Source organism: Chaetodon trifascialis, chromosome 22 (genome assembly GCF_039877785.1).
Source record: "Chaetodon trifascialis isolate fChaTrf1 chromosome 22, fChaTrf1.hap1, whole genome shotgun sequence".
Classification (NCBI taxonomy): domain Eukaryota; kingdom Metazoa; phylum Chordata; class Actinopteri; order Chaetodontiformes; family Chaetodontidae; genus Chaetodon; species Chaetodon trifascialis.
In genome coordinates this window covers 4,497,973-4,510,258 of record NC_092077.1, presented here as the reverse complement: position 1 = coordinate 4,510,258, position 12,286 = coordinate 4,497,973, and the positions used below count along the sequence as shown (strand labels likewise).

Sequence of the window (12,286 nt, the reverse complement as noted above, 5' to 3'; positions counted from 1 at the left end):
TGCACTGCTGGCTGCTGCTATTAGCACTCAAGCTCTCACTCAATCTCTCCAAAGGCTCAAAGAAAGAGCTACAACACTTACAAATGCCAAAACTTACCCCCACCAAAGACACATGGCCATCTAAAGTGACGTTTTGTCCTGTTTGTTTTGTTTTTTTTCAGTATCTGATTTTATTTAGCTCTTGTCAGTCAGCAGTGGAGGACTGATATGTGTTTGAGCACATCGTTGCAGAACTACGTGGTGCTCAGGACAGAAAAAACCTGAGTCTGGCCGACACTAAGTCAATAACGCAGTGCTGGGGCTAAATGGGCTGGATCTGTCAGTAATAAAGCACAGCCAGATCTCTGTTGGAGAACTTTTCAACCCCGACCGCCCTCCCAACAGGACAGGGAAACAAGCACAAAACAGCACAAATCATGGAAACCCTCCAAACGATGACAGAGGGACTCTCCAGAGGAAGGCAAGCCGAGCCAGATAGGCTTACGAGATAGGACACACACACAAGCACAAATACACACACACACACAGGAACCCTTAAGCACACTCTCTCAGACAGACAGACAGACAGACAGACAGACAGACAGACAGACAGACAGACAGACAGACAGACAGACAGACAGACAGACAGATCTATGTACAATCACATACTGCATCAGATGGATGCACACACTAACCATAGATTAACATTTAGGCACCATATACAGTATTCATTATATTATATATTATCTTATATTCATATATCATTAAAACGGCTTTAAAATCCTCTTAGTAGCATTTGATTTTTTTAACATGCAACTGTGTCACTATGTCTCAGCTCCCACTGAGCATCAACATATCAATGCCACATGCAGGCAGACAGAAAATCAAGAATGTTGTCATTTGCAAGAGTAAGCAAGAACACCTTTATGGGGTCTTACAGCACGAGATGATTATTTTGTTCATGGTCCCTGTGGTCATTTAGTGCATCCTTCCATTAATCATCAATTTGATCACCTTGTTTACATGTTAATGAGATATTTTCTATATGCTACAAGACACATGAGCAGCCAAATTAGCAGTCAACGCCTCATATTCAACGGTCAGTTGAAGGTGAGGAGGTATGCTGGAGCTGTGGGCGAGCGGTGGAGGGATGGGTAGAGATGTATATTTGTATATTTGTAGATCCACAGATAGTAAACAAAGGCAAAGGTGTAGAGTTACATCTGAGCCATTTTAACACATGAAGGGGGTTTTTCATGGAAGAAACTTCCAAATATGCATTTTTGTTGAAGAGATATTAGTTTTTAGGGGTTTGAATGGATGCCAGGAGAGGAACTTTGAGCAGAGGCTGCTCTTACCCAGACAGTTGTGGCCGTCGTGGGCCAGCATGAAGCCATCGTAGCAGGTGCACCTGTAGTTGCCAGGTATGTTGATGCATTCGTGGACGCAGCCGCCATTGTAGTCGTTCTCACACTCGTCCATGTCTGAAAGAGAGAGGTAGTTGTGTTACTGAAAGTTTTTTTTTTTTGGTTTGCTTCAGTAGGTTGCAGTTCCACTGCTGTCGCCTGAGCACAGAGGCTTGTTTTCCTCTTTCTGAAGCTATTTGCTGGCATTCGTTCCTGAGCAGTCCTTGTTCTTCCAGAGTGAGATCATCCATCACTGCAAACATAAAACTGCAATTGGTGTGGTCAAAGTTTGAGATTTATTAAGTGTTTCCTTCTCAGCGGCCATAATGTTACGCAGTGTTCCTGTCAATCACTGGACACGTTCACTTTTTTTCATTATTATTTAAGGCATCTTTCGTGGAATTTGGAGCAGTAAAGTGCAAAGTTTTTGTTTTAAACAGTGATGACAAATTTATGTTCTAAAAATAGTCCCTCAGTAAACTATAATTCAACACTCTGCTGACAGCTTTAAACCAGAAATGATTGATTTCACTAATAAAATGAACAAATGGACAAACTGGAGAGGGTGTTTGATTTTTGTGTCACCTGCCCTTGTTGGCAGGTCAGAGCGGCTGAATAAAGTGGCCAACGACAGCACTGTTACGCTGATGGTGATAACTATGATACCTTTTCTGTTTTAATGGATTACTTTTAAGTTTGAATTGCTTTCTTAACATCACTGCTATCCTACAAGAGCAGCGCTGCAGCGCAGTAACGGGGGCTACTCGGGAAGGGGCATGGAGGGAAAGTTGGGTGGAGGGTGAGGAAGGAGAGGAGAGTGGCAGTCCCTTCGTTTTTTCATCTGAGGATGCGCCCTCGCCCCACCAACCCCCACCTCCATGCTGAGCCAGCGGAGGCTTTCACAGGAGCCGCTCACAAGTGGTTGCCATGCAGAGCCACTTAAACAAACAGTCCTCCCCCTCCGTGTGAACAGCAGGAGATCCGCCAGGCAGCGAGGAAGATCCCAGCCCACATCCTCCTCCTCCTCCCTCTGTACCGAGGATGACACAGTGCAGGTATGGACCATTTCATTCTCTCTGTCTCTTCCTCGCGCCAAATAGGGTGTGAGTTTGATAAATGCAAAGTCACTTGTGGCATTTCATCCTGGAGTCTGTCCACCTGTTCAACGTCCCCTCCTTCACGCCTCTCCTGTCTCCTGACCTCTCTGCCTGCTTTAATGTGATTTTCCACCATTTCTGTCAACTTTCCACGTACATACCTGCTTACTTATCTGCCTGCTCGTCTGCCTGTCTGTCAGCATGACTGTCTGTCTACCTGTCCTTCAGCTGGTCCACATGCAGAAATGATTAAAATCTTCTCTCAGTGTGGTAATAATTAAAAAGCCAAGTAAAAACATTGTCTAGAACTTGAATCTGAGCAATCAGCTCTAAAATAAAAAAGGGGCACTTCAAGTCCGAATAATCTCAGACCCTGATGTTTTTATAGGGTGAAGGTTATGATGTGAAGACTACAGCCATGCTATGTGAGGCTGTACCACCATCATGCTAACATACTCACAATGATCATTTTAGCAGGTTGATTTTTAGCAGGTATCATGTTTATCTTGTAGATTAGCGTGTTAGCATGGTCACATTTGCTAATCAGCGCCATAGACAAAGTATGGCAGAGGCTGCAAAGTGGGCAGGATTTATTCTCTGGGGATCACAAATGTTTGAAGCAAATTTCTTGATAATCCATGCAATAGTTGTTGAGGTGTTTCAGTCTGGATCAAAGCAGTGAACCCACCAACTGACAAACAGCCAACCAAAAGACAGACATCGCCATCCCCACAGCCATGCTGCTAGCATTGCTAAAAACTGCCTGTTTACTAAACCAGACACAATCAACCCCTTGACTGCAAATAAGTTTTTCATTTCAAATGACTCAATGGTTATTTCTAGGCAAAGGAAAAAAGTCAACACTGAAAGTAAGCACAAGACAGGATGAGTTTACTTTTTAAACATTTATATTTAAGTGTTTTAGTGGCCTAAACGAAACCACATGCAGGACACTGGATGCAGCGTCCTCTGCTTTGTATGCCTATTAACAACCCCAACCACCATCCTGCAACGTCTGCGGTGTACAAGAATGTCGCACTTCTTTTACTGGAGAAAAATATCAACAATGGGAACACTCCAGGCAGCAGTTACAGTTTCTCCTACAAGGGTTTGGCAAAAGAAAACAGTACTATGAAGACATAATGTCTAGGAGCAATGGTGGCTGTGACAGCGTGTGGCACTAACACACTGTGTGACTAAAGCAGATGTTTAAATGAAACTTTAGGTCCAACATGTCAGCAGTGGATGACTGGATTTCTTTCCAACATTAATATCGGCCTCACATATGAATCCAGACTTTGTTTGTTTGGATCGCAGACTTTCTCAGGAAGTGGTGGAAAACTGTCAGTGACTTGGGTTGCCAGGTTTGATCGATGGGTGGAGGCCGATGGCTCCAAGCAGGATTTGAGACGCTGGCACACGGCAGCGACTGGGGCACACACACACACACACACACTAACACACACACAGACGTGGCTCTCTGCCTCCACATCCTGCATATGGACATAACCCAGACCTCGATACTGAGCGTATACAAACACTCTAGAAGCACAAATGTACAACATGCACAGGCACCAACACCGGAACACATGCAAATGTAATCACACGCACAGAAAACAACACACGTGCATACCACAAGCACATGAGGATTTACAAATGAGTACACTCACACAACGCAAATGCACAAACAGAAAAAACAACAACACACACATACAATCAAACGCACTCGTTTACCACACTATTCTCAGAGACCCGTCCACAAAACACTTCCATTCAGCTGATTAACATCGTGATTTTGGCTTGAGTATGATCGCTTTGAAGAGTCCAAAAGCAGGCGGACATAAACATGAAAAGATCCTCATCTGAGAGCTTTCACTTGGTTAGAAACCATCATGACAAAAGCCAAATCAATGCCACATTCTGCACCATGAAGCACCACAGACATGTTTACCGGAAGCCAATTATGCAGGCCAACACACATCAGCGCATTTTAATTCTGTTTGTCTGATCTCTGACAAAGGAACCCCGTCTCTGTACTTGAAGGACCACTCCAGCATGATTGAGGTTTAAAGGAATAGTCACATCCACATATACTCATAAGTGTTAGATGAGAAGGTCAATAACAACTCTTTACTTTATATACTATAATATGAAACAGTGACCGGAGCCTCCTTCAAACGGTTCACAAACTGCCTTAAAACAGCTTTAATTGCAACCGCCACAATTAATCTTAAAGGTATGGAAAACATAACAAATGACCAAAAAAAAAGAAAAATCAGTCATGGTGGAATTAAAGAGCATGAGCATTGTGTATACAAACTCCTCGCGGCCATCACTGGCTCATCCTAAAAGGCATTTGCAACCAATTAGGGTGAGCTGGAGTGGGCGACTGTTTGGGGAAAGGTTGTTTGGACACTTTGCTGTGCTGCCAGCTCAGATGGCGTGGGTCAGCACGATGTGGCACTTCCTATGTGCTCTGCTTTTCATCTGTCAGACATGAAGAGAGAAGGTAAAGACTAGAACTACAGCAGCACGGGGGAGGGGGGAGAGAGCCTCACCACTGAGGGTGAATGAAAAGCAGCAGGTGATTAATTGGTGCCTGAATTGCTTCAAACAGGCAGACTGAGCCTACATTCACTCTAAGTTGGCTAAATTTGAAATCTTTTCTGGCCTTCCTGTCCCACTAAGCAAGTGTTTTTCTGCAAAAACAGAGCATTTATCCAGAGTGGATAAAAACAACTGCAATGCAAAATTTTGTTTGCTGAAGAGAATAAGAGGGACAAGATTTCACAAAAACACACCTGAAAACACTAGTGTGGATGCAAATCACTTGGACATATAGGATTTAGATTCACCAGCCTTAGTGTGGACACTGTCTGGGACAGAGTGGAGCTAAAGACTGGGGAGAGTGACCTGCCGCTCAGTCATATTTAAGATAGCCCGTTAACATGATGTGTGACCTTTTTGCACTTTGCAGAGTCAGGGTTAACGTTAAAGGCAAATGCTTTCCAAGAGCTCACAACTTCAGCTAAATGCATATGGCTTTTGGCTCTTGAACACCTGCTTCTCACTATTGCTAACTATGCTGCAGCCCCTGTCACTTCTTGTCACTTCCGAGTCTCTGTGCTCCATTATTTACTGTTTCAGTATAATGCATTACGCAATATGGTGTTACGGCCCCAGTACGCTCAAAACAAATTAGTTCATGACATGCTGTTTGACCACATATTAAGGCAAATTGTTTATACCTGTGTTGAAAGGCTACACTCAAAGATGGGGTGAAAAGTCTACCATAAAGATGATCATTTGGTGAACAATTTCTGACTACCCTTTTCTCAAAAACCCCTGAATCTGATCAGTCTGATGTTTACATTTAGTGCCTAACAATCACTGATCATCAAATCAATCAATAAGCACAAAAATATTAGAATAACACAAAAAATAAACGTCATTTAAAGCACATATACTGTATTTACATGCAAATCAAGGATTCTAGGTTTTCAGCTTGCCATGATGATGATGTATGTAGAGGTGCTGGAAAGAGCGGAAGAGAGGGCTTGAAGAGTGCATAGGCGTATGTGTGACAGAGAGATTAGGCGGAGGTTGGAGAGGTTCGTGGAGGGAGGAGGAAGGTGCTTCGTTGGGTCTACTCGGCCCCAAACGGTGCCACTTCCTGCCCCTGAGCTGTTGTTGACATCTGACAGCGGTGCCCCGACAGCTTTGGACCAGCTGCTGCTTCCGCTCACATGCGCACGTTCTCTAATTGCCGGGGAAATGTTTATGCTCCACATCTCATCAAGTGAATTAGGCGCCTTCGCCGACGTCCCCATGCCCCCTAACTGGACAGACGCACTGAAGAGCAGCGGGAGTAAAGGAGAAGGGGAGAGGAAGGGATGCTGCTTTGGTTTCATGCAGGGTGTCTGCAGGTTTCTGTGAGCTAAATTTATACAACTGACACTATTTTCATGACAGGAATGGATGAAAATCAGAGATTTGTTATGTGCTATGTGGCCCTAGGGTATTGTAACAATGTATACAATTATATTTACTGATGTTTGAGCATAAAAATATTATTCAAGCCCAACTTTTCAGAGGTGGGGGGTTGGGTTGGTAGTGGCAGTGGCGGTGGCGGCAGGGGGTGTTTTTTGTTTTGAATCTCATTATGTGTTTGCCCGCACATTTTTCCTGCCTACTTTAAAATGACACCAGATTGGGTTCCAGTAAATGGTGTTAAACTTCTGCACTTTGATGAGGGAAGCATCACGCAAATGACGGTGGATCAAACAAGAGTACACAACTGGGAGGCAGAGCAGTGGGGTTAGGAGAAGTGGGCAGGACAGTCAGCAAGGACACGCAATTTGTAATTAGTACCACAAAACATGTAAAATCACTGTGTCGGTCCTTTACAGCTCCACTAAATGATATTCTAATATGAACATTAAATCACAGGAATACATGTACTGTGACAGTCACAAACTCAGACAGAATTATCACTCAGCTCTGCAGCTTTACACAGCTGTTTCGCCTCCGTTTGATCAATGCTTTGATTTTACAGCACATTCACTGTATGGTTCAGTCTCACCCTTCCTATCTAGCCTGCTTTCAGGCAGCTTTCTTCAGCCAAAAAGGACTGACACTGCACACGGCCTGCCTTGCACCAAACAACACACGATGTTAGCGACTAGCTGGCAAAGAAAATGGAACATTTAGGAGCTAAAAAGCCATGCATTTTACTCAGGACTTGTTGAGACCAAAGCAGAGCTAAAAGGAGAAATGATTCTGGACTTAAACCCATCACATGGCTAGAAACACAGCACCAAGTTGCTAACATAGCTGCTGATGTGTAAATAGGCAACTGTTTGCTAACATGCTAGCCATAAAACACAAGGTGATAAAGATATGTCACATTGTTTTGGGTTCCTCCTGACCTAAAGTTGCTGAAATACTTGCTGAAGTTTCACAAATGTCTCAGCTCTAAAGGCTTTATTGAGATTGTTGAGCCAAGCAGCAAAGGGTATAAAAGAATATGCAAAGAGCAAAGTTAAGCTCCTTTTACACATGCAGCCTATCACTGAAACTCCACATTATAGCATTCTACTAATAGTCAATGAAATGCTAGTGTTACTCAAGGTCTGCTCAATGTGTATGCAAATAATTGTCTCTTTAGACATTAGCTGTAGGGTTACAGGGCGGTAAGATGTCAGGTCAGTGTCTTTAAACTTACTTTCAGCTTTGTCTGACCCCTCCATCACCAGCAGAACAAAAACAGAACTACAAACAAGCTAGCGTGCTAAGTTAGCATGCTGTAAAAAAAATCACTCAAATCTAAGGCAACTAGATTCTGATGAGGTTGCTTAGAAACCCAAAATGCTGGCTGCCCACCACCATTGTGAAGGTAGTTAGTGAAAAACACGTGAACAAGGTCAAACATCTACCAAGCTAATGTAATAACTCTCCGGACATGGCAAGCAAGCACATGGCAAGCAAGCCCTGATAAACCCACTGCATGTTCCCTGCCCAGCACCAAATGACACAGAACCATGTTAGCAATGCTAACAAGCTAACATAATGATTTAGCCATTTTTATCAGGGGTTGAACAAACAAGACAAGGAGAGTGAATATTGGCCTTACACTAGTCAGATGGCCATAAACGCAATTCTACATGAATGCTAATGTAGCTTTGTGTTTGCTCAGTGTGTAAAGCTATATTTAGGCTATTGTTAACATGTAAGCTTTGTGTCTGTCAGCATCCCCCCAAAATCAAACAACCTGTGTTTACTGACAACAGTTTTACAAAGTGTTCCTGAGCCCCTGTAGTCATATCCTTCATATAATCATGTGTTCACAAAGTGGTGAACCTCGCTCCATCCTCGCTTGTGATTGACTGACCAGGATGTCCCTTTCATATCCAATCATGATACAATCACCTGTTACCAATGAACCTGTTTACCTGTGGAATGATCCAGACAGGTGTTTCTGGAGCATTCCACATCTTTCCCAGACTTTAGTTGCTCCTGACCAAACTTGTTTGAACTGTGTTGCTGCATCAAATTCAGAATAAGCAGATATTTACAAAAATCAATGAAGTTGATGAGGTCAAACATTAAATATATTGTCACTGTCAATTCTCTCATTCTGTTTTATTTATGTTTTGACCGCATCCCACCTTTCTGGTAATCAGGGTTGTTGTAAACAGCGAGTGCAACCGCAGCAGTTGTTGGAGACCAAGACAGAGCTGTGTGGAGCCTGAATTTTGACTCACATTCTTCAGGTGGCCAGATGCACAACTTTAGACGGATGGTAATGTTACCCTGTGTCCACGTGTAATAACTTGACACAGGTGTAGTTTATAACATTATCAATGGCCTCATTACATTTAGGTTTTCCTGTTCCAGTGTGCTGGTGTTGTGCATGGCAGCTCACTGCCACAGCTTACTGAATAGTTAAATGGAGTGATGCCCTTGTTGATGTTATGAAGATGTTGTGAAGTCAAACTGTATGCCATGAAAAAGACAGATGTTGCTGTGTCTATGTCGGAGTTTTACCTCCAACCTGTGGCCAAAACCAATTAAAGCTGCTCTAAAAGTAAGCAAAACACAAAGCTATAGCACAGCAAACATGTAGTACAGCGTGGCTCCCTGAACTTCTCCATCAGAACTAACCATGTTATATGGCATTGACACATATTAGTCAAAGGGCAGACACCAGAGGTCTGAATGTAGAAAAAAAAAGTTTTATCAGACTTCACTGACCATTTCCACTCGATTGTGTCCTAAAATAACAACCTTGTATGCTTATTTAAGAGGCTGGATGATGGAGCAAAACATTTTTTTTTCTTTCTTTTATCTATAGCATGTCACGTTCCATTACCCAGGCTAAGAGTGCGGTTGGCTGCTTTGTCAAGAACAAGCCACAGTAACCGCCTGATTCGACAGTCAAGGCCACTCATTTTGATGGATTATTTTCTTTCAGTTTTGAATCCCTCTCAGATGCAGTCAAACAGAGTGTGTGTGTGTGTGTGTGTGTGTGTGTGTGTGTGTGTGTGTGTGTGTGTGTGTGTGCGTGTGTGCGTGTGCGTGTGCGTGTGCGTGTGCGTGTGTGTGTTACAATCTAAAGCCACAGCCTTTATGCAGGTCTCTGTCTGCACATCTGACACACACTTAAATCTCAGCTGTGGAGTGAAAGCTACTGCAGGGAATTTCTTTCCTCCCTGTGAGCTTTTCTTAAGTGACACTTCCAGCCAGCGCCAGACATCATCCGTCAAAGATTGACGAGGAAGCGGCTTGGAGATGTTGGCATGAGGTCACTGTATCTATATATAAAGCCTGAGCCTCAATGACTCTGACCTGCTCCACAGAGTCTGAGCACTGAAGACGCAGACAGAGACAGGAGAGGGAGGGAGGTGCATGGGCGGAATCTGTGTTGGGTGGGTTTGTGTGCATTTGTGTGTGGATTGAGGTACGTGTGTGTGCGTCGTAGCTAGCCAGTGAGGAGAGCGGCTGACTGATGACGGAGGTGCAGACGCCAGGCAGACAATGGCCTAGTAATTGTCTGCCACTTCTCCTTCTCGCCCTCCCACCTGCGCCGTCTCCCTCGCCATCCATCCTTCCCACGAGATGCCCTTTCTCCCTCTCTCTCTGTGTCTCTGCAAAGCAGGTCAGGTGTTCGTCACTGTGGCGCAGAGGAAGGGAGGGGCTGCGAGTAGAATCCAGTCCTCTAGCTGGCAGGGTATCTTTCATAATACGTTCCAGTCCCAGAAAAAGGATGTGATGTCACCGTTCCCATGCCAGTAGTGAAGAAATGTTGATTACAAATCATAAACTGGCTGTAAGAGCAATGCTGCAGGTTGAAGTCTGTCACTGTAAAAGCCACTGTGTGTTTGAAATGAGCTGGATTTACACCTGCAAAAGTGTGTCTGTCTGTTCTGGACGGCCACACTCAAAGGAGGCATGAAAACCCTGCTGTCATAGAGATGAACCAGGTGACATAACTGTCCAATGAGAACTCTGTGGCATCCATGACGGTGCACTGATTTATTCACCAGAAACTCTACATTCTGTTAATTCCTTAGTCTCTGCACTTGTATGAAGCAGATTCAGAAACAAGGGAATTTTTTGCTCGAGTTTAAACATTTTCAACTTGTGCCGGTGCGTCTTCACATCAGCTTCCTCTTTCCGTTGACTTTGTACACAATTGTGATGTCTCTAAAATGTGTGCTGTTATATCTGAGCACACAGTTTCCCACCATCCAGCACAGTTTCCTTTAAAAACATTGCTCCTATTTAACTCAACTGTAGTTGAGAATCTGCATCACGTTGTCTATCTTTAGCTCGTTAAGCACAGGAATTCAAAAAGCACAACACATAAACTAATTGGCCCATTACGGCACGCTACACAGCCAAAGCCTGTGTTTTATAACAGTGTCACAGTGCTAAGTGATATTCTCCTCTACCTGCCTCATATTTAAGTAGTTGCTCTGGCACAGAGATAAAATCTTGGACCTCAACTGAGAGACAAACACACACAAATGTGTTTTTGTGAATGGAGATGGCAGAGGCCTTGGTGTTAAAACACATAATGAGAGGGAAGAGACGAGGCTCCTATTCAGTGCCATGTGCAGCACTGATGAAAACTAGTCAATTAGCCTGTAAGTGACAAACGCTGAGCAAACATAAGGGCGCTTTTGCTAAAAATATCAAAAAAAAAACAGGCCACTGAACCTGTCTCAATATCACACTTCTTCCCCAAAAATGATCTACTTTGATGCTCTAATGCTCTTTTTGTACCTCCAAAGTCAATCCTAGCACACATGCCATGTTGAAATAAGGCAAAATAAAAAAAATTTAAAAAAAAAAAGAAGTGACACATGCATTTTGGTCATACATTTAAGAGATTTAAAGATTTGGCATTTCATATTGTTGTGAAGGTGGATGTCTGCAGCAGGAATGCCATCACTGTGTTCCCAAAGCTGGTGCAGTTTTTCTTCCCTGTACTCTGAGAACACAACAGAGTCTCTTTGATTCACAGGGAATCATCTCATTAGAACCTTTAACTCTCCGCTCGGTAAACAAGTGCACAATACTCTCAACAGTTTTGCTAAATCTCTGTATAAACAGGGAGATAACTCTGGCACTGTCCTGCACACACACACTCACACAAGCACATGTTCAGTAAAGCAGCCTTGAAGGATACACAGCTCCTCCCACATACTCTTCATTTGACAGCACAGGGATAAAAGTTCACATTTTTCCATAACGAGCCGGCAGTATCAGCTCGTGGAAAAGTCTACAGAGAGGGCAGCATTCATAAACGCCGGATCAGGTTTCAGCAGCACACACTTTTCAGAGAAGCACATTCGCTTGAGGAAACGACTCCTCTGAGGACACAGTCCTGATGGGGGGTAAAAAAGTAAAACACCCACGGTCACCCGTTTGGGTGAAGCTTGCTGCGGCTGGGATGTGATCCCACTGAGGCCCGCTGAACTACCGGACAGCCGGCGGAACAATGCGGCCTGCGAGATGCTAATTTGTAGTGGCGAGGTGTAGCAGAGGCTGAGCGCACAGGTCGTCTCCCTTGGTCACCGAGGCTTGAATCCCAGCCGTTACAAAAACACAACAGCGAGCCAGAGTTTTCTCAATGTGGAGCCACACAGGCGACATGCCTCTGGAAGCTCTAAGCTGCACGTTAATAATGCGATCATCAATTTTCTTCTTGCTTTCTATTCTAAAAATAGAAAGCAAAAAAAAATAATAATAATAACCGTACATTATATTTGTTTCGAGTGTACCAAGTCACAAACTTCT

The 12,286-nt window shown here is 43.7% G+C and overlaps 1 protein-coding gene across 2 annotated transcripts in view; it reads right to left on the bottom strand.

Moving 5' to 3' along the window:
- scube1 (signal peptide, CUB domain, EGF-like 1) overlaps nt 1-12,286 on the bottom strand; it is an 88,573-nt gene that overhangs the window by 69,656 nt on the left and 6,631 nt on the right. For both annotated transcript variants that reach the window (XM_070991642.1, XM_070991643.1), the window contains exon 3: nt 1,338-1,463. In XM_070991642.1, the coding sequence (XP_070847743.1) occupies nt 1,338-1,463 (126 nt within the window). The remainder of the gene's footprint in view (nt 1-1,337; nt 1,464-12,286) is intronic.